The sequence below is a fragment of the Nuphar pumila genome, chromosome 1 (genome assembly GCF_984573655.1).
Source record: "Nuphar pumila chromosome 1, dmNupPumi1.hap1.1, whole genome shotgun sequence".
Lineage (NCBI taxonomy): Eukaryota > Viridiplantae > Streptophyta > Magnoliopsida > Nymphaeales > Nymphaeaceae > Nuphar > Nuphar pumila.
In genome coordinates this window covers 6776937-6800418 of record NC_143249.1, presented here as the reverse complement: position 1 = coordinate 6800418, position 23482 = coordinate 6776937, and the positions used below count along the sequence as shown (strand labels likewise).

At 38.4% G+C, this 23482-nt stretch overlaps 1 protein-coding gene across 2 annotated transcripts; it reads right to left on the bottom strand.

Moving 5' to 3' along the window:
- Positions 1 to 5600: 5600 nt before the first annotated feature.
- LOC149847823 (glutamate receptor 2.9-like) lies at positions 5601 to 11344 on the bottom strand. Of its 2 annotated transcripts, XM_090009569.1 has the most exons (6): positions 10948 to 11344; positions 10391 to 10710; positions 9356 to 10309; positions 8378 to 8690; positions 6454 to 6860; positions 5601 to 6352 (listed from the first exon to the last, which is right to left on the bottom strand). In XM_090009569.1, the coding sequence occupies exons 1-6, from the start codon at positions 11318 to 11320 to the stop codon at positions 5864 to 5866; spliced, it is 2856 nt and encodes a 951-aa protein (XP_089865695.1). In that variant the 5' UTR covers positions 11321 to 11344; the 3' UTR covers positions 5601 to 5863. The 2 variants fall into 2 exon arrangements, with proteins under 2 accessions (XP_089865695.1, XP_089865691.1); XM_090009565.1 differs by having other exon boundaries at positions 9356 to 10710.
- Between the last annotated feature and the right edge of the window lie 12138 nt (positions 11345 to 23482).

The following is a 23482-nucleotide window of genomic DNA, read 5'->3' as shown; positions in this document are numbered from 1 at the left end:
AAATTCCCCAATTTTCATAAAATTAATGATAAAATAATTTAACTAAATGCCAAAATAGTATCAATAATTACTTAATAATTTATCGATCGATAATAGCTAATTAATTTCAATAAATGCCAAAAAATATATTTTTATTTATTTTAAATCCTAAAAAAGTTGTGGGTATTACATCTTATGTGCTATGTATTCTTCCTTTGGAACCCACATCTTTTTCTTTTGCTTGAATAGGAGGAGGACATGTGTCCTTTGTCTTAATTTTCTCTATGTAGATTTGTCATGTTAGTTGCCACATCAACTCTTAGGCCCCCGTTTAACTTGAGAGACCCCCTTGACTAGATGTTGGATCATAGAGCTATGGATATGGCGCCTCCTCTAGATTTTGGTCTGTAACAACTACACCATAATTTGATTCACCTTGCCCTCAAGGTTCAAAATGTGTGAATCTCTTTTTAGGTCGAATTATGTTAAAAACCAGACCCCAAGTGAGAGACAATTTCTATAAATCTAGCCTCAGAAGAGCTCTGGTGCAAGAAAAGCCCGAGAAAGAAGGAGAATATTGATCCCCTCTAGGTGGGATGTTGCTTAGGAAGATGTGAAAGAGAAGAGAGAGAAAATGTGTTCTCTCTAGGACTAGGGTTTCATAAACAGGGTGAACAAATAAGGATTCAATCCACTAATTTCATTCATAATTAGTCAAGAGTAATAACACACATTCATAGAGTCTACCAAAGAGTACTAAAAGAAATAAAACATTAATTCTAAAATGAATAAAAGATCAAGAGTCTAAAAGAAACTTGGAATCCATAAGGAAGGAGCAACCTCTAGTCCCTATTAGCAAGGTTTCTTTAACGACTCTAGATCTTATGGATCATAAATATTTTTTTGGATGAATCTAGACTGGTCCGTAGCAAACCTCCCATCTCAAACCTGCGTTCTCCTCAAGGTGAGAGCTCTTTGGAAATTATTGCAACAACCGATCCTTGTTACCTCCGGGGTTAAACATTAGGCGCATGGCTTTCTCATGTGCCTTGGTAATATTAGGTCTTGGGGCACATAAAGTTTGAGTCTGATCTTGGTTTGGATATGGATTAGGTGGGATCAAGTTTTAGATCAATTTTGAACCATGGATTGAGTTGAAGCATGGATAGGTAGTAGAATGGTTTTTTATAGGATTTGATTGAATCTAGTAGATGGATGGGTATAGATAGGATCCATTTGATTTAAATAGTGTCTTAAGATATTTGGATCATTGTGGGTCAAATTTAATGGGTTTAGAGCAAAAAATGGTCAATATGGCTAGGATTCAGCCATGGTTGGGGTTTGTTTAAAGCTAGAAGTGGAGGAATGAAATCTCGAATCCAAGAACTGGCAATAACCAACTTAGAACCAGTGTCCCACTCATGAAAGCTGATATGATTTTCATTCAGTCTGGTTTTAATAACTGCAACAAGACTGAACTGATTCAAAAACTCAGTTCGACTTGTTAGGTCTTTGGGGGGGCTCTCATTTTGAGAACAGAGGCGCCCCACTGCCAACATGTTGCTTACACTGACATCACCTCCGATGGGTAGGGGCTGCCTCCCTCTTATGTTGGGAACAAAGGCTCTTTTTCGATTAGTGTAATGATGCCAGTTGGGTGTCATTTGTAAAGTTTGTAACTTATTCCAATGTTAATATGTGAATCCTTTTTCCTCTATATCTTTGGGTCAGTTTGGGAGCCTTGCATTGGGATGAAAACATGGTTTTCATGTGTTACTTGAATACATAGTGTTGCTCCAAAACACTGCATTGAGGATGAGGTTGTCGAAAACATTTTTTTTGTTGAAATGTGGTTAGGCTCCATTAAAGTGAGGCATACACTTTAAATCATAAAAAGCATAATTATTTGAAATGAAAATTTTAAAAAACTTTATGGCATTGCAACATAATAACATGAATATTTGCATCACAATTATGCTTAACCAACAAGTTAAGGGCAAAAAATAAAAAACAATATAAGATAGTAATTGTTTAACAATAAGAAACTCTAAAACATGCCATACTTAAACAAACCATTTCATTTCAAATCAAAATAAATTTTAAGGGTATATTTCATATGCACTCAATATGCAAAAAATGAAATACGTTGTGAACTTGTGATACTATAGAATGCAGAGAATAAAAAACCTTAACATAATGCTCATTTATCGTATATGTGGGCGAATTGAAAAACAAACTTGAGAGAGAGAGAGAGAGAGAGAGAGAGAGAGAGAGAGAGAGAGAGAGAGATTTGGTTAAGCTTTGATTTCTCAAATGCCAACCAAACAAAAAGCTTAAGACCATCAACAAAAATGGAAAAATTTTCCTAGTTTATGCAATCACCCTTCACACCACCTTGAACCACCAAATGAAGTTATGTTGGCTCTATCCTTCATCTCAATGATTTTTTGGTTGAGTACCAAAAAGCTAACTACATAAGCCCCCAAAACCCAACAAAAAATGAGGAAAGAAAAAAGCCTTTACTTGTAGCTAGTGAAATCACCCCTCATTGCACCGATAACAAGTAGAAATTACTAGAATATGAAGCGATGCTGGCCTAGATTTCACTAGATGGCTCTTATGTAGCTACACCCTTTGTGATTGTGGCCTCTTATGCTCTTTGGGTGCGAAGAGCCCTACTGTGCGATGTTAGAGGTTAAACATAGGGTTTTTTTTCTTAAGTTGTGGTTAAACAGATCCCTACCAATTCATTAATTAAAAAACAATTTACATAACCTTCCTAAAAGGAAGCTAATTGATAGTATACAAATAATAATCTCACGAGATAAACTTTCAAAACAAAAATCCTAGACTAAAATCAATCTTAATGATTTATTGGTTATGGATTTTTACTAACTCTGGATCTAAGATCAAGAGATCCATGACTTATAACGAGCCTCCTCATTAAACTCCTAAAAGTTTTAACTTTTTATTTATTTTGAATACTTTGATATTTTTATCCTTTGATGGTTGTAGTGGAAAGACTTGCAAGTAATCTAGCTTGTTGTTGTGATTTTAGGGTCCGTGCTCAAGATCACACTAGGTCAGACCTGATATTGATGCGATTAGGAACATATACAATCACAATAAAAACAATAAAAAAATAAATAACTACAAGAGAAGAGGATTTTATATGGTTAAAAAAAATTGCCTACATCCATGAGGTGAGTATTGAGAGCCTTTATTAATATAATCAATCATTGATACAAGAAAGAATAAATAAAGCTACTAACAAGAACAACTACACTTGTTGTTTAATTCATCAAGAGGATCGATGTGTGCAACCCAAAACTTCATCTCACTCACCAAGAATAAGTCGTCACATTCTCTCTTACACTTCTCTTAAAATCTAAGATAAGCTCCAAGCACCAAAAAAACACCCATGAAAGCAAAACCACCATCTTTCTCTCTTATGTCTCCTAATGAGAATACCAAAAAAGATATATCATCTTTTCTCTCTCTCTCTCTCTCTCTCTCTCAAGCCAAGAAGTGTCCTTCCACCTGTTCAAAAAAAGAGTGCACCATCTATTTATAATTCTCAAAGGTAGAGTTATTATCCATCAAGGAACCTCATATGATTCAGATTTTCCATCTCATACGACATTCTAAATAAGAGTTCAAAAGAGACTTCTTTTATGTGGCAAGGTGAGTTCTAGTTCAATAAAAACTCATTCAAGCCATAATCAACATTCTCTACTTTGGTTTGAATGCTCTTCAACTAACTCTCTTTAAACACCCTTTTCCTAGGGCACAAACAATTTAACTCATAATGGGGACCAAGTTCAGGTCAACCCTCAACTCTACAATCTTCACTGCTTCACCTTTTTTAATTATAGAAGCTATATTTTCCATACACGAACCTGTGTATTCAGCTGACAAAGCATATGTTATCACACCATCATCCTGTTCACGTTGCCCGCGAGCCTTAGTAATCTTTCTTTGAAATTGAATCACCTTCTACAAGGCCTATCATGTGACTGAACTTGAGAAGATCGTGATGAATAACCATCATCAGTTTCTTTTTTATCAAGTTTTTTCTCCACCTATAATAAAGTTTTTTTTTCTTGCCTTATAAATACCTTATTGAATCGAGAGATCCTTAATTATTCTTTGTCATAATGCAAAGTTTTTTTTTCATCAAATTTCTTCATCTCAAACTTAATATTCATCACCCTTGAGGTCATATATGATTTTTTCTACAATCAATAGCTCTGACACCACTTGTTGTGATTTTGGAGTCCGTGCTTAGGATCACACTCGGTCAAATCTGATATTGGTGTAATTAAGAAACACATACGATCATAATAAAAACAACAAAAAAGAAAATAACTACAAAATAAAGAATTTTACGACAAAACCGTCAACATCCACGAGGAGAGTATCGAGAACCTTTTTTAATATAATTAATCACTGATATAAGAGAGAATAAATAAATTCATAAACGAGAACGACTGCACCTATCATTCGACCCACAAAGACGGTCGATGCCAGCAACCCAAAACTTCATCTTACTTACCAAGAAGAAGCCATCACATTTTCTCTTACACTTCTCTTAATATCTATGAGAAGCTTCAAGCATCAAAGAACCACCCAAGACAACAAAACCACTATCTTTTTCTTTTATGTCTCTTAATAAGAGCATAAAAAATGATACTCTCTCTTTTCTTTCTTTCTCAAGCCAAGAAATACATCTCCACCTTTCTAAAAGAGAGAGTACACTCTCTATTTATAATTCTCAAAGGTAGAGTTCTTATTTATCAAGGAACCTCATATAGTTTTTATTTTTCATCTCATATGAGATTCTAAATAAGAGTCCAAAAGAGAATTCATTATGCGTCAAAATGAGTCTTAATCCAATAAAAACTCATTCAAGTAATATTGTGGTTGTTTTAGAAGGCAATGGTGGAGACCAAGGATCGGACCTGGATAGTGCTCATTCGTCAACTGAGTTTCTGCCAACATAATACCCAAAACTTCTCAAATTTGGGTGTGAGCAATATGCTTTGCAGCACAACCTATGTCTACTGTTGGTTGCACCTATGTCTACTGTTGGTTGCATTGGCATCATTGCTGCAATGATGGAAACATTGCTAGGAAACCGATAGGCCAGTGTTGTTGAATGTCGCTGGTTGGAGAAAACCATCGGAGAACAATAACTCATATTTTGATCAATGCAAGTTCCTTGAGTTAAAATTCTTTGTCAAATCTTGAATCTAACATAATCGCTCGATCAAATGAATCAAGGAGAACCTTCCCATTGTCATGATATGATCTTTCCTCGACGTTCGCAATAAGGCATGGAACTTGAAAAAAATCAAAGCTTTGATATCAATTTGACGTAGTGAAGAAGAGGATCACTCCTGAACCCTACAAGAATCAGCACCCTGTTGCAACTATAGAACTATGAAAAAAAAATTTAACAGAAGATTGAAGGAAAATAATTAAAACCATTAATAATCAATCATCAAGTTCTCTCCCTCCTTTCTACGATGAGTGTATATAGCAAACAATAAAGCAACCTTAAAAATCTTCATCTTAATATGAACCTAAGAAAGATTTAATCTTAAACTATGATCCAAATATGACTCGAGAACCAATATGGATCTGAGATTAATCGGATATGAAATAAGATTTAAAAGAAGACCCTAAACTAATGTTCAAACTAAATAATTAAAAAAAAAAACAAATAATGAAAATGAATCCCAATGGACCGTGTAAACCCGGTAGTGACTCTACTCCTACTCTAGCGTCAGAGTAATTCAAGCCAGTAACATAATAATTACAGCACTTGGGGAAGTCGATATACAAATCTACTATACAAGTATGATCCTTTGGTATCTAAAGGTCAAATATCTTGCTCAACCGACGCAGTATCATCCTCAGGAGCTTCTCCGACGCAGTTTGGAATGCTCAGTGGACTCTCGGGAATTGTAAACTTATCGGTTATGGCCTCTGCCTTATTGCCACCTACACCCATATTTCTAAAGGCATGGGAGGACGTATCCTTCTCATCAAAGTGCCGGAACATGGCTACTATTCTCCTCCAAATGGTTGGTCCTGTGGATGAGTCTGCAGCAGGAACAGTTTTTAGGTAGTTGTAAGAGAATCCACACAAGAAAATAATTAGTGCTGCAATTGTGGTAGTCCCTGTTAACAGGAAAAGGCCCCGGAGACGAGTGAGGGACAAGCTATTGGAGTCGACTTGCTTTCCGATATCTAGACATGTCTGGTTCCCATACAATGCCTTGTCGATCTCAACCATCTTATCTCCCTCTGTCACATTCAGTAGTGCCCGCGAAATGTCAGAAACCAAGGGGGAACCTTTCGGGAAGACCTGGAAGATGCATCAAGGTTTGCAACCGTATGAGAGAGAGAGAGAGAGAGAGAGAGAGAGAGAGAGAGAGAGAGAGAGAGAGAGAGAGAGAGAGAGCTCACGAAGGCGAATCCTCCGGCTTTATAGGTAGGACCAACCATGCCGAAGCCATCGCAGTACTTTGCAAGGAAGAGCTTGATGAATGGTATTTCATCAAAAATTGCTGCGACCCCACCACTCTCGCTGCCTTTCGTAAGTGCATCCGCATATTCTTCAGCTGAATTGTATTCCTTGAGCTTGGATTCATCGAATTTCAGTTTTATCAGTAGGTCTTTCACAAATGATCCATTTGAGTAGCCTACGTATTCCCCATATTTTCTGAGGGTTTGGATGTCAGTGACTGTGGGTTGGAGTCGCTGAACGGTGAGCATGGAAGTCAAGCTGGCTGTATAGCTCTGGGTCAGGATCAACACCACGAACACCCACACAACAACCACAGCCCGAGCTAGATTGCTTGTCAGTCTTTCCCCTACAGCCATCAAAGCGCAAAACTATGAAGTCATTATTGCCAAGGATCTAAAATAAATAAGCAACACGGGGAAGAACTTTCATGATGTACTATGTGCAGGAAAATGGACAAAAGTACTTGGAAGATTATCGCAAGAATCCGAATTTTGTTTTGTTTTTTGTGTGCATTCACATAAAACAAAAGATGGACAAAAAGGCCTGGAAAACAAAAGGTCCCCTTAAATTCAGATCCTCAGACTCCCAAGAATCTTAACTAACAGGGGACTTATGTTTGCTAGAACTTTTAGCAACAATTTGCTTGTGAGGCATTTTTTATGCAGCGGCTCGACGCAGCGCCCCGGTTGCCGCTGACAGCATCCCAAATACCATGGATGGATTCTACCCCTTTATAGATGGGTCTCATATTTTTTTTAGTGCCGTCGATGCCCTTTATGAATGACATCTGTTTTCAAAATGGATGGCTGAAAAAAAAAGTAGTTCATGGTATTTGGGATGCGCACTCATAATATATCAAGAAGAAAAATAAGGCACAATTGTTTATGGTTACTCTCTTTTGAGTCGTACTCAGGTGTAACTCTACTCTTGCATTTCCAGACAATAAAAAGTAAGGATAATTTCTTAATATAGAATCACCTTTTACATGATATTTCATGTCAGATATCACATGAAATTTCTGATATAGTCTTAAGTTTTCCAGATAACTGACCTGACCTACTTAACCTGAGTTAAATATTTTAAAATCTCAAAAGTACCACTCTATCCATTTCTTTTCTCATCCCCATTTGTTCCCCACGAAAGCCAACCGTTTTTGTTTGTTGTGGCTGTTTTTTTTTCTATTTGGGTCCATGTTCTGCTCCATTTCCCTGGTCAGTGTTGCTGGTGTGAGCATTCACTGAATGAAGGACAGTGAAACCCTAAACTTGCATTGAATCTCAAGCTGGCCATAATTGGCGAGTGTGGAAGTGGGGTGATGCAGTGGTGAATAAGGTGAGATTGCATACCTGTAAAAAGTAGCGTCCGGCCTGAGTTTGCTAGGCGTGGGTTGAGAGAAGGGTAGAGTGGAGTTGGTGAACATAATGAAAAAGGTAAAGAACAATACCCTATTCGAGATAGGGTTGCCTTCACTTCTTTGGTCAGACTCTTATTTATATTATCCTAAGCAGCCCTTATCCCCCACTATAGAGCTCCGCCTGGATATAACCAACTTGGCTAATTTTCACCCAAACCCAATTTCAATGCATCAATAGTTGTTTGGTTCTAACTTCGATCAAAACAAATCCAAACATGACCAAGTTTGTATATAGGGTATCTAGACGAAAAATATGGGTCAAAACCAGTCCTTGATTCAGTTTTCAAATATTGGTTTTAGTTTCAATCATGGATCCTGGTCGGATCTCACAAGAAAAGGTGGTACCTGACATGGAATATCAGGTAAAAGTAGGTCTATATCAAGAAATTACCCTAAATGTAACTGTGTGTGTGTGTGTGCGCGTGCGTGAGAGAGAGAGAGAGACGTACTGTGGGCAAAAACCATTGTGGAGAAGGCGAAGTAAAAAACCATTCCCCATTGCTCCAACGGAGGCCCTCTGAACTCAGGGTTGATCCTATGCTCCAAAACCCACACCACAAATCCAGTTAGCACGAAGAAAGATCCACTCGTCAACCAAAGCCCTGTTGTCCATGGCTTCAGAAATATCAAAGCATTCGTCTTCCTTTCAGGTTTCATAGGCACGATCATGGACACGCCGGTCTCTGTGTAGGGCATTGTGAAATCCACATAATTTGTCCGGTTGGCGGTAACAGTAGTATCACCCACCACGGCATCAAATTTCTGTTTAATTTACACCAAGACAATGCGTTAAACAACTTTATATATTAATATTTAATAATGTTTTTTATTTAAGGCAAGCTGGGATTAGGCAGACCGGTGAAAAGATCCGGCAAAAATTTCTGATAAAAAAGCACCTGTGCACGTATCACATGCACCTAATGTTAAAGCACCTATGCTCTACTATATATACACACACATGGAAGGGGTACCATCTAACCAAATTAAGGTCCAAAAGCTACAACGAATGACGATCAAACAATTTTCTTCGCCAATGCTTGAGTGATCTCATTGATCAGACCTCATATATTTGTTATTTATAATTTATTTAGTAAGAAATATGCTTTACACATCATATAGACATGTTTTTTGAAATGTAAAAAATTGACGGCTCACAATGCATTTAAAACTACAATACAAAGTAATGTGGGCGGTTGATTTTTTGTGCGTTCAAAACTACATCTGAACATCAAAAATTTATTCAAAACATGTCATTCACTAAATAAATGATAAAAATACAATGTATAAAGTTTGATCTATGAAAAACTCAATCGTTAAAGAAGGAACACCATCGATTATCAGCTGTTTTGTAGATTTTGAATCTTTCTTTGGATATATATAATGTGTGTGTGAGATATCAACAAAAACCAAAAAGGAAATGATCTAACCTGATCATAAACCTGGTAGACGAGATCATTGTAGGTTCCAGCACTGTTTCCGTTATCATCTTCATAAGGGATGAACTCATGTGGTAGATAGTACGGCATAATCTCCAAGACCTTATTGAATACATCTATGCAGTATCCGTGAACACTTGTCTGATTGTTTGTGGGATTCTTTTGGACCTTCAGTAACTCAGTGAACCCAACCTTCACCGGGACACCAATTCTTAGCTTATTCCCATTTGTAGGTATAACCCAACCTTTTGGCACAACCGTTGTATCACCAGGCCAGATTACCGTTCTAAGATTGGCCGAAACATTAGAAAGGTTACGAATTCCGCCATGCAAAGCCTGTTTGTTTAGAGTTTTTGAGAGTCCGGTCCTTGGACTCCAAAATCCTACCTTTCTTTTTCCTTGCCCAATCACATTCACTATCTCAAAGATACTAGAGGATAGCTCCCCATTTGTTAGATGAAAATTACCACTCAAACCCCTGACTCTGGTCATTCCTAGTGCACGTAATATGCTTGGACCAGTTGGGGAGACTCCGAAATTCAGTATTTCAGTTGAACTGGACGAGTTCTTCCCATTGTGGTACTTGAAACTCCCAGCATTTGTTTTCTCTAGGGCAGAAGCTAGTGCATATATGGTGTCATATGCCCACAAACCAAACACGTCAGGATGCAGTGGTACTCGTTCAATATCGTGGTTACCAGATCGGAACCTTCGTCGCCAACTGACTGTGAAACTGTCCAAAGCTTTCGTTTTGGGCACGTAAGTTTTCACAACCAAGACCCCATTCATGGAATCAACTTCTGAGGGATCCAAGTCATCCAAGAGATTTCCCATCCCATTTGTGATGATCCAAACATACTCTTTCCTCATCATCCCCAACTCTTGCACCAGCGAGAAAAGTCGGGCGCCGAGAGAAGGCATCATGTGCACCACAAAAACCCGAGTCTGCATCGTCATCAGCATGTAGAGTTTTTGCTTAATGAAGTCATCGGTACAGTTGTATGGAAGAATGGTTCTGGAGGGCACCTTGACGTTTATTTCCTGAAGGGCATCCGTTAAGAAGGGCATCACCCCCTTCCCAAACTCGGTGTCTTCGTAGACGAGCACGACCTCTCCCCATCGGTAAGCCTTAACAATGTCTGCTACGGCACCCACTTGGCGTAAATCGCTCTGTGCGGCTCGAACAAAGTAAGGATCTTTGGGTAAAGACAGAGAAGGACTCGTCGCAGTAAATGAAATGGTGGGAACATGAGTTTTGTCCCCCAAACTGGCCACGAATTCTGCGTCTCCGGATCTCATTGGCCCGAGAATTGCCTCCACCTCGACGTTCTTCAAAAGATCAATAGCTACAATCGATGGAAAAAGAAAGAAAGGAAAAAACCGACTATTACACACAAAACATAAGCACCTGTATTTCTTCTCTCAATAATGATATATGGTGGTGCACATCATATATATATATATATATATATATATATATATATATATATATATATATATATGGAACGATTATGCAATATCTTAGTTTTGGATAAAGTAGTAAATGAAAGGAAATAATGCCGGAAAAAGAAAATGTTGGGTACCTGCAGATGCTGCTTGAATGATGTCAAGATGGTAATCGCGTTTATGGAGGACCAATTGTTTGGTGTGGTTACGGTTGGAGTAGAAATCCTCGAGGGCCATCTCTATGCATGAATTGCAGATCTTTCCTGTCAAAGTGCTGAAATCGAGAATCAATCCGACTTTTACTGGTGTTGCAGATTGGTTAACACCTTGTGACTGAAGGACATAATGCGAGATGAGGAAGAGGAGTGTGAGTTGGAAGGTGGTAGTAGCATGCATCTTTCTGCTCATGTAACCTACAAGTGGCCTGCGTATATACGAGAAGTTTTCAATCGTATAAATTTGCAAATTGGTGTTGATATGTCCAATTAAAAGCTCTCTCAAATGATGCATCCAAAGCTCCGGTATTCAATTTGGCCAGGTCCGTGGAAAACCGCGTCAACGAAGATACCAAGCGGTTGTTCTTTTTTTGTCCATATACAGTGCTGCCTCTATTGTTATTTTTTTAGGTTGTTTAAATCGATGCAATGAATGCAAAAGGCCCACACCAAGACCAAAACATTTGACCGTGTTTAATTTGTATGGATCCTTGATATATTGCAATGAGCCGTGTTTGAAAAGGCACATATGAGGGGTTTTTCCACAGTTCGGTGAGGATTCTTCGTCAAAAAAAACACAAGTCATACGATCAAGAATCAACCAACATGATCGTGTAAGTTTTTCTGTCACCACCTTCAAAGAGCGGATCAGGTCCAAGTCACCTTGGATGCAGCCCATCAACATAATGAACCACACCCAAAACTCATGAAATAAGATGTCAGACCACAAGAATTTTTTATGGCACTCATGTCTTGGATGAACCAAATGGTTCCATTCATCACCTATATCATCCCCTATCTTCACACCCTTCCATGGGTTTTCATTGATGCAAGTTATTTTGATCAAATCAGACTCTACAGATGCAATATACATAACTCAGTTAGTGAAGATCAACACTTGAATTGCCAAAATCATACTTGTGTGCCGGATTTTTTTGGCCATTCAAAAATCAACAGTTGACAAAATACAAAATTCTGTGAGTTAAAAAAATCATATTAAAAAAAAAATACAAGCTGAGTCTATTCTGATTAAATCAGCCATACTAAATCCATCTATAGGGTCAGATTGGATCAAAACAACTTGCATTATAAGATTTAAGAGGGGTACGAAGATGGGTGATGACATATGGGATGAGTGAAACTGAACTCTTGGATGAACAACATCAAACACTAAGAAATAGACGGCTGAGATTCATCCAAAACTTGAAGCTTTTAGTACTTCTTGGTTGCAGCTGTTCATTTTATAGATGGATGGCATCCAGGGTGCCTTAATATTTTTCTGTCCAAGGTCCCTTGGACCTGATCTGATTTCCCACTGATTTAATGTTCCCAACTGGTCTGTCAAGAGGTCCGATATCACTCGATCCAGTCCAGATCAGACCTGCTAGGATCCAGGCTCCGACTTAATGATCCCTATTGGCTAAACAGGTCAGTCAATACGATCAGGCTGGTACATATATAGACCTGGGTATAATATATAGAACATTTCAATCCGACCTGTGTTGTGATTAAGATCTGCAGTTTTTCAAAGTAAATATAGAATAGGGTAATTTATATATAAGTGCCTAATGTATGACAAATTTACTGCCTCAGTTTTCATATATTCATGATAAATGTGTATCTTTCTAGGAAATTCTTCATATTCTAAAAGCATAAGCAAGGGTATTTGGTGCAGCCCCAAAGGGGTTTGAGGTAGTGGGATAGAGCTTAGTCTGCCAGACAGACAGTCTAGGTTCAAATCTCACAGGCATCACCCCTTGCTCAAGCCGAAGCATGGTGATTCCTTGGGATGAGGGCTAAGCCCATAGAGTTTTAGGATGTTAGGACAACGACCGTAACTACAGCAGGCAGAGACAACGGCTACGTCTTTGATCTGGGGGGTGGTTTCTCCGTTTAAATATAAAAAAAAGGGCATGAGGTGCAAAAAATTGATTGCTTTATAACTTTTTATTAATCGGCATTCTTGTCATGTGAGTTAAGAATGTAATTAAAAATTTGTATGGGCATTTGTATAGCATTTTCATAAAAAAAAAGTGTTGTTTAAACGGCACATTGTAAACTTTTTTAAAATTAATTATTAATTTATAACTGCTCTCTCTCTTCTTCTCAAAAATATCTCTCCCTTTTCTTAATTGGCATAAACTCTTGTGGGTTGTCGGTGACTACTATACTATAAACACTTCGATACTCAGCGAGTTAAAAGAACCCTTGTATTTTGTGTCTGCATATATAATTCAAATTTGAGGGATTGAATTGACACTACAAGAAAAATGCTAATTAGTGATAAAAATTTGCGACAGATTTTTTCTGTCACAAATTTGTGACGGATTAGAGAGAGAAAACTTTATGTCGCTAACATTTGAAATATTTGTGAAATTAGCGATGAAAAAAATTTCGTCGCGAATCCATCGCTAATTAGCAACGGATTCACGGTGAAAAAATTATATCTCAAACTCCGTTGCAACTTAGCGACGAAATTTTTTCCGTCGTTAATCCGACACTAAGTTACGATGGATTGGCAGACATTTTTTTGTCTCCAAACATTACAAGAAAAGTGCTAATTAGCGAGAAAATTATTCCGTCGCTAATTAGCGTGAGAATTTTTTTATCTCTAATTCATCCCTAATTAGTGACAGAAAAATTCTATCGCTAATCCGTCGCTACTTTTCGATTTAAACTGACCCATCTAGGGCGCAAAAATTTTTCTCTCTCCCCGTGCGAAATTTAAATCGACCCAAAAGTAATTCGATTAAAGCACTGTACGACATGCTTCTCTTTTAAATCGTCCAGCTTCCTCGAGAAGCCTCCAGGTGACGGCCAGAATCTAAGGTCGCCGAGGTTCGTCGGACGGGAGAACTCTCGCTAGAATAACAGGCGATCCGCAACTGCGCTTCACATGCTAGCTCCTTTTCTACTATGACGTCTAGCTGTATCATCATCCTCGTTGTCGTCGTCTCTTTTTTCAGAAAAGCTTGATCTCACTCTATTTCATCTTCGTCAGATTTTTGATGTCTTTTTTATCGGAATGCAGCTTCGCTTTTGAGTGATTTTTGATCGGGTAAGTTAAGCGGAGCTTGTGTTTCCTTGGTTTTCTTTGTATATTTTTGTTATGGATGAGATACAACTTTTGCTTTTCTTTGCAGTGGCGGGCCGGGCCGGACAAGCGGGGAACCAGGTCGAGAGGGCGTCAGAGAGAGCGTCGGTTCTGTGCAGAAGACCCCGCAGTGGGGGGCTCAGGCCACTCGGGCTAAGACCCTGTGAAACGCTTGTGTGGTGCGGTACAAGTCCAGCCTATTGCTGTCGGAATACCGCTCGGCAGGAAGCAAAAAAATTTTTTATTTTTTTTTAAATTTAACGACGGATAATATCCATCGCAAAACCAAATCTATACTTATTTAGCAACAGACTCACGACGGATCATGTTCGTTGTTAATTTATCATAAATTAGCAACAGCTAAGTTCTGCCACTAATTAGTGACCAAAAATTTATGATGGACGCTAATCCATCGCCAATCCGTCGCAAAACAGTTTAGCGATGGATCACTACAACAAAGCAGTAGATTAGCGACGACCACATTCCGTCGCTAATCCGTCGCTAACCATGTTAGCGACAGATTAGCGACAACGCGGCGACAGTATGCTTACGTCGCGAATATTTCGACGCTAACTGGCGACGAAATACTTCCGTCGCCAGGTCCGTCGCTAATTGCGACGGAATAACGAGCGCTATATTCCGTCGCCAATCCGTCGGTACTAAACGGCGACCACGGCTTGGCGACGGATTTAATTCCGTCGCTAGATTAATATAAATAGCGAAGGATGGTTCCGTCGCTAAGCCGTCGCTAGATTAATATGAATAGCGACGGAATTATCCGTCGCTAATCCGTCGCAAAAATAAAAAAAAATAAAAAAAAATTTATTTAAAAATTAATTATCGGGAACTGTACAATTTCTATTTCCTGTACAATTTATATTTCCTGTAAATAAAAAAACAAACCACACAAAAAAATTCATATAACAAGTATCTATAATAATTAATCGTTCCACCTTAAAATTAAGAAGTTTAATTATTTACAATTCAACAATTACAATTAGGAAAAATAAAAAAAATAGAACTTCTTCAACACAGTTCTCTAATCATCGCCAAGATTTTGTGCGTCTTCTTGTTCATTGTCTTTATCTGTCCCTTCAGCTCCACTACCCTGATTATCGCTAGCAGCCTACACAAGAAAAGAACAGTCAGTATTGATAAACAAAATATAATGAAATAAATTACACACTATATGTGATTCTATCATGTGCTCATGTGTGATCTAAGGCAATAAAAAAACTCTATATGTGATTCTATCATGCTCATATGTGTGCTAAGGCAGTCAAAAAATTGAATATGTGATTATAGCATGTTCATATGTGTTCTAAGGCATATAAAAAAACTCTATATGTGATTCTACCATGCTCAGATGTGCTTTAAGGCAGGCAAAAAACTATATATGTGATTCGATCATTCTCGTATGTGTGCTAAGGCAGTAAAAAAATTGAATATGTGAATATAGCATGCTCATATGTGCTCTAAGGCAGGCAAAGCCAAAAATTTTATATGTGATTCTATCATAAATGATATATAACATGTTCATATGTGTTCTAAGGCAGTTAAAAAACTCTATATGTTATTATAGCATGCTCATATGTGTGCTAAGGCAGTCAAAAAACAGAATATGTGATTATAATATGCTCATATGTGTTCTTAGGCAGTCAAAAAACTGAATATGTGATTATAGCATGCTCATATGTGTTCTAATGCAATCAAAAAAACTTTATATGTGATTCTATCATGCTCATATGTGCTCTAAGACAGACAAAAAGTTAAATATATATATATATATATATGTGATTCTATCATGCTCATATGTGTGCTAAGGCAGTCAAAAAATTGAATATGTGATTATAGCATGTTCATATGTGTTCTAAGGCATATAAAAAAACTCTATATGTGATTCTACCATGCTCAGATGTGCTTTAAGGCAGGCAAAAAACTATATATGTGATTCGATCATGCTCGTATGTGTGCTAAGGCAGTAAAAAAATTGAATATGTGAATATAGCATGCTCATATGTGCTCTAAGGCAGGCAAAACAACTTTATATGTGATTTTATCATGCTCATATGTGTGCTAAGGCAGTAAAAAAATTGAATATGTGATTATAGCATGTTCATATGTGTTCTAAGGCATCTAGAAAAACTCTATATGTGATTCTACCATGCTCAGATGTGCTTTAAGACAGTAAAAAAAACTATATATGTGATTATACCTGAGAGGGACCTGGAATCGAAGATCTCCTATCCTGAACAGCGGCCTTGATCTCATTTCGGAGAAAGGGGGCGACGGTGTATTGGAAGTAGTTATTCAGTGATTCATTAATGATCTCGCGTATATCATCACCGGAAAGAATAGTCGGCTGCTTGGAGCTTATGTCGGCGCAAGAAGTCGGTGAGCCGTAACTGGAAGAACCAATAACTGGTGAAGTGTTCATATTACTCCCAAACCCGAACACGCGACCTTTTTGGGGTTCACCTGCTGCAGTCACCCATGCTGTAGGATCAAATGATGGATGCTGAGTAGCGTCTTCGCCATATCGCTCTACCATCTGTTGCTCATATGCCTCCTACAAAATAATGTTTAAAGTATTCATTAATAATTAATGATAACATTATGATAACTTGCATATATATTGCAATGATTATTAATAGAATTAATACATACCGTTGTCGTTCTCGCCTTCTCTGATACGAAGACTCCCGTGGTCTTCCGTTTATGTGTTTCTACAAACACATCCTTATATGGTACACTGTCTCCTTTTTCTGCTTCCTGCGAAGTTAAATGACAAAAGATTTAGTACACAAGTTTGCAACAATACTTATAAAATTAATATTATATATTGATGAGTTACCATTTTCTTTAGGTGGCTCCCAAATGTCTTAGATCCACCTGTGTGTAGATGGGCTTCGGGCATCTTCGATCGATTTTGTGAAGCCTTCGCAGAGCGATTTTTAAATGCATCTCCCGCCCACTTATCACACATTTCATCCCAGTAATCTCTCCTGATAGTAATAGGACCATGGCCCTTCCACAGTAATGGATCATCTACTACGCCAGATACTTTTTTTGCTGCAGTCTTCATAGTGTGCAGCATGTCTGCAAATCGATTGGCAGCCACCTTCTGCCACACCTTCCTTGCATCATTTTCTTCCACCGTAGTTGCAAAGCGATTCGAAGCCTACAAATATTTTCAGAAAGTTAGTAGACATTACTTAAATAAATTAAATATGAAACACATTAACTATGATGAACAACTGTATACCATGAATGAGGACCACAATCTGTCTAACACCTCCTTTGGGTACTCTTTCCATTGAGCAATTGGTCCTGGTAGATGTTGAAGAAGTGAATTCCTAATCTCCCGTACTACTTCTTGTGGCTCAAACCTCGTGCTGCACATGAATTGTTACACAGTAAATATCAATATAAAATATTTAAAAGATATGCAATAATTGAAAACAAAATACTTACGGTCGATTATCGATATACACTATTCGAATGAGTCTTCTTGTGCCAGCCTGAGAAGACCATGTTTCCTGTGTTGGCTTTTGACTTGTGCGATCAACTGGTGTAGGTGGGTCGTGTACAGGCGCAACATCATCTGTAAAAAAATACATTAGAAATTCTCAGAATGTGCATTTGAACTAATCAAGCATCTAATTAGTTATATGATATACCTATCACAGGAGCCCGTGAAGATGAAGGTTGAGCCTGGCTACTACTGGATGAGCGACCACTATAACCTCCACGAACCATATTCTAACAAATAACATATGTCATACAATACATTCAAATAATTCACATCAAGTATTACAATGCATTCAAGTCATTCACATCAAGCATTGCAATGCATTCAAATAATTCAAATCATTGACATCAAGTATTGCACTAATTCAAATCATTCGTTAATTGCATAAATTATAATACATTCAGATAATTGAAATCATTCACATCAAGTATTACAATGCATTCGAGATCAAATCGTGAGATGTGAAACTTCTGCATCAATGAGATGTGAAACTTCGTTTCGCAACTCTAGATCAAATCGTCTGCAAACCACAAATACTTATATTACCGAGTCATGTATCCACATATAGAACATAAAAGGATTTATAATTGAGTTGCATATACATATACTTACTCGATGTATGGGTCGATCGCTGAGCAATTAAAAAGAATATAGATGTGTGCTGCATCTTGCTCTCGATCTGTCAATATCCTTGATCGGCAATTACCAAATGCATGCCCAAGTGGTTGAAATATCGACAGCTTGTCAGCTACAGTTACTTGTTCTCCATCATCGTTACGGGGCGGGCATGTGTAACGTGTTGGAATATGAGATTCGAAGTACATAGATGAGAAATTTGAAATCTCTTCTAAAGTGTACGCCTCACAAATAGAGCCTTCTACTCTTGCTTTATTACGAACCTTTTTTTTAGGTCGAACATGCATCTGACAAGAATATACATTTCAAATTTTAAATATCTGTCATTAAAGAGACAAATATAAAAAAATATATACCTTTCAAATGGGTACATCCATCGATATTGCACAGGGCCACCAACCCTTAGTTCATATGGCAGATGTATGATCAAATGTTCCATAACATCGAAAAATGCTGGAGGAAATATCTTTTCTAACAGACAAACAGTGGTGATGACAGAGTCCTCGAGATTCTTTACATCTGATACAATGACCTCCGATGCGCACAATGTTCTGAAAAATCCGCTCAACTCAGACAATACCCCCCGTATAGGTTTGTCTAACATATCATGGAATGCTAGGGGTATCAATCGTTGCATAAAGATATGACAATCATGGCTCTTCAACCCATATAACTGTCCATCGTCAATCTTCACAGCCCGAGCAATGTTAGAGACATATCCATCTGGAAATCTCAGTTGTCTCAACCATTGACATACATGTTTTATTTGATCAGGTCCGAGCATGTACTTCGCCTTTGGTTTCAGTACTTTGCCATTATACTCTTTGAGTTCCAATTCTGGTCTTTTACATATTAATTTTAAATCCATACGGGCCTTCGGATTATCCTTCGTTTTTCCTTTAATATTCATTACTGTATTGAACACATTATCAAACACATTTTTCTCTACATGCATCACATCCAAATTATGTCGTATCAATAGGGTCGGCCAATACGGTAGTTCCCAAAAAATAGATTTTTTCGTCCAATTGTGTTTCTTCCCAAATCCACGGAAGGGTGTAGGACTGCGTGCATCTGTTAATACATCTGGAAAGTATCACAATCTTCTTAAAATCTCTATGCCAGACAATCTTGAGGATGGACCTTCCGTTTCAGTTGTGCCTGCTGTAAATGCATTCTTTTGACGTCAGAACGAATGATCGCTGGGTAGAAATCGACGATGGCAATCAAACCAGCAAGGCTTCCTTCCATGCCTCAATCTAAAAGCTTTGGAATCCTCCATGCAGTACGGACAAGCCAACCTCCCATGTGTGCTCCAACCAGATAACATACCATATACAGGGAAGTCACTGATTGTCCATAGAACAGCGGCCTTCATGTTGAAAATTTGTTTTTTGTGGGCATCATACGTGGTAACACCATCATCCCACAGTACTTTTAATTCATCAATCAATGGCCTTAGATATACATCAAGATTTTGGCCAGGTGAGGTCGGACCAGGGATCAACAGAGACAAGAAAAGATTCGGACGTTTCATACACAAGCTTGGTGGAAGGTTGTATGGAGTTACAAATACTGGCCAGCATGAGTATGGAGTTGATCTACCCCCAAATGGATTAAATCCATCTGTACATAGACCGAGTCTAACATTTCGCACTTCCATTGCGAAGTTCTGATGAGTACGATCAAAGTGCTTCCAAGCTTCAGCGTCAACAGGATGCGTGATCTTGTTTTCATCGTGTCGAACTTTATTTGCATGCCATCTCATGTGTTTAGCTGTCTTTGAAGACATATACAATCACTGCAATCTAGGAGTGATAGGAAAGTAGCAGAGCAACTTGTATGAAACTTCCTTTGATCTCGTGCTACCATTGCCTCTTGTCTTTGGCTTGAACCGAGGATGCCCACATGACGGGCATGATATGTCGTTTTCCTGCTCCTTGAAATACAACATGCAGTGATTTGGACAAGCATCAATCTTTTTGTAACCCATACCTAGAGCGTTGACCATAACTTTCGCACGATAAAAATTTTGTGGCAATTTCTCATCTTTAGGCAACATACTCTTCACAATCATGCACAAACGGTCAAAACATGATTGACTCAAATTATACTCGGACTTCAAATTCATTAGTTGAAGAACTGCAGACAAGATAGTGTGACTCTCACAACCGTTCCAAAGTGGCTCATCAGCATCTTTAAGTAAATCATAAAATCTACTAGCTGCATCGTTTGGTGATTCTTCATCTACGGCAGTTCTTACATCACTAGAACTCATAGCAGAACCCAGTTCTGTTCCTGCAGCATCAAATATCAAATTCGTATATGGATTATCGTGCACCACATTCACCCGTGCATCAAAATAGTTTCTAAATTCTTCTCCATGAAACGTCCAGTTCTGATAATCACTCACAAAACCCTTCCTGTATAGGTGATGTCTAACGCCATGAGGTTCTACAAATCGATTATTCTTACAAATCTTGCAGGGACACCTAATCCGACCTGTGGGATCCACTGTAATGACACTTGCCGTTACAAATTCAATAAAACTGTCAACACCATTCATATATTCATGCGATAACTTATTGTCCACTATCCTACGGTACATCCATTCACGGTTTGCAGTCATTTTTGTTGTATGATGTTATGAATAGTATCCTAACGAATTAAGAAAAAAACAATCAGAATGCTACGATGAAGAAAATATCAAATTTATCATGCAATATATTATGTCAAACAATAACAAGAATTTTGATGCATGCATTGATAACTTAATATTTTCATGTGCAAACTATTAATGACACGATACAATCATTTGAAGCATGCTTTTATTATAAAATTTCACATGGAAGTCAAAATCAAATTGAAAGTAACTACATGCAAGCATGGATACAATTATATCAAACATTACAATACATCATAATCATTCATATCAAATAAATGGCAAACATGTACCTGCAACAAACACACTTCAATATCTCACTAACTACTACCATGCTTAGCATGGACTTCGTACTTCAAAAATAAGAACACTTCCATATTTCTACATTAAAATCATGCTCAGCATGATCTCCGAACTCCAACAAAGCAGTCCTAGATATCAACAACTAAGTGAGTGTGTGAACAATAAAGTGTTGCATTCAATAAATTAAATAACATGTGATACGTTTGCATCACTCACTCACCACGGGTATTTACCCGATTTGCATTGTTTTTGTCATTTACTTACCACAGGTGGCCGAGCACGAGTTGGTTCCGTTGAAAAATCTGCACAAAAACAAAACAAATTAAGTAACAAACTAACTAATCATGAAACAAGATGAAACACTAACTAAAAAAATTAAAACAAATTAAAACAACTCTAACTAATTGAAAGAAGAGAAAAGAAAAATAGTGTATATGTTAAGCCAAATCTCACTAGAAGATGCTAATTTAACAAACCAGCTATAACATGTTGAACCAGTCGACTAACATAAAGTCATAGACAATTTCTAATCTGAACTACTTAGCAAAGGAATAGTAAATCAATCAATTAGTTTACTAGAAAAGATGTGAACTCCGTTTAACCACCACTATCATAAAGAATTCAAATAGCCCTAATCTAACTAACTGATTGTGAGAACATTAAATACCAATCTATCTAAGAAAAATATAATTATAAAAGACTAATAGATTGAAATACTCTAACTAACCAGATTTCAAGAAAACAAATTGAAGTAAAACTAACTACCAGTAGACATTAACAAACTAACAAATTGATAAAAATTTATGAACTACTCTAACTAGAACAAACTAACAAATTGATAAAAATTTATGAAATACTCTAACTAACCACAGTTGATTAAATCTCAACCTAGCCAGTTGATTTCGATTTGATTTTTTTTTTATAATTAATTTTTTTTTTGAATTTTAAATCTCAACCTAGCCAGTTAAACCCCCTGCCTTTCCGGCAGGGAAGAGGGTTAAACCCCCTGCCGGAAAGGCAGTTCCGGCATGGGGGGTTGACCCCCTGTCGTGCCATTACGGCAAAGGGTTAAACCCCCTGCCTTTCCGGCAGGGGGTTTAACCCCCTTGCGTTTCCGGCAGGGGGGTCGACCCCCTGCGTTTCCGGCAGGGGTGGTCGACCCCTGCCGGAAACGCAGGGGGTCGACCCCCCTACCGGAAAGCACGGGGAGCGGCGGCTGGCGAGGTCGCTGGTGGCCGGCGCAGTCGACAGCAGAGAGGGGGAGACCTGGAGCGAAGCTCGGGGGCCACTGGGTCGCCGGAACTCAGAGCGGAGGCGAAGAGGTGGCTGCAGGGAGGATCGTCTGTCGTCGGCGGCTGAGGACGCCGATTGCGAGTCGCCGGCGAAGGGGAGACAACACCTCTCGGCAGCAGCCACAGGGAGGAACAGCAGGGAGGAGGAAGAGGTCGGCGGCGGGTCGCCGGTGCTCGGGGTCCCTGGCGCAGCCGCTAGCCAAGCAGGGAGGTCGGCAGCGAGGATCGTCGGCGAGGCGGCGGCGGCCGGATGGTGGCGAGAGCCGACGGGCGGCGGGAGGGAGAGGGCGGCGGGCGGGAGCAATACAGCGAAACAGGAAAAAGAGAAAGAGGGATTAGGGATTTACGCGATATTTAGCGACGGCTTAGCGACGGAAACATTCCGTCGCTAAGCCGTCGCTAAATCAAAATACAAAAACCGCGACGGAATATATTCTGTCGCTAATCCGTCGCTAATTAGCGACGGATTAGCGATGACAGAGTTCCCTCTCTAAATCCATCGCTAAAATAGTGTTCTTGTAATAAAAAGTAGCGACAAAAAATTTAGTCGCTAATCCGTCGCTAAGTAGCGACAGATTAGCGATAAAATTTGTTTCCTCGCTAATCCGTCGCGAATTAGCGACAGATTCTATCTCTAGCTAATCTGTCGCTAATTAGCGACGGATTTTTTCCGTCGCTAATTAACAATTTTCTTGTAGTGGATTAACAATGGATTAGCGATGGATAGCGTACTTAACTGTAATTAGAAAATGCACCTTGAATCAACTTATTTTACATATAGAATTAGTAAAATTGTAATGAGTTTTGGCATGCTCATGACTATTAATGCATCAAACAATAATACCAACTTTGAATTTATAATGGTATAAATTTGTGGTCAAGTTTGATAACATTCATGTTGCTTGTGTGTGTATTAATTTTTATTTGTGCACCATTAC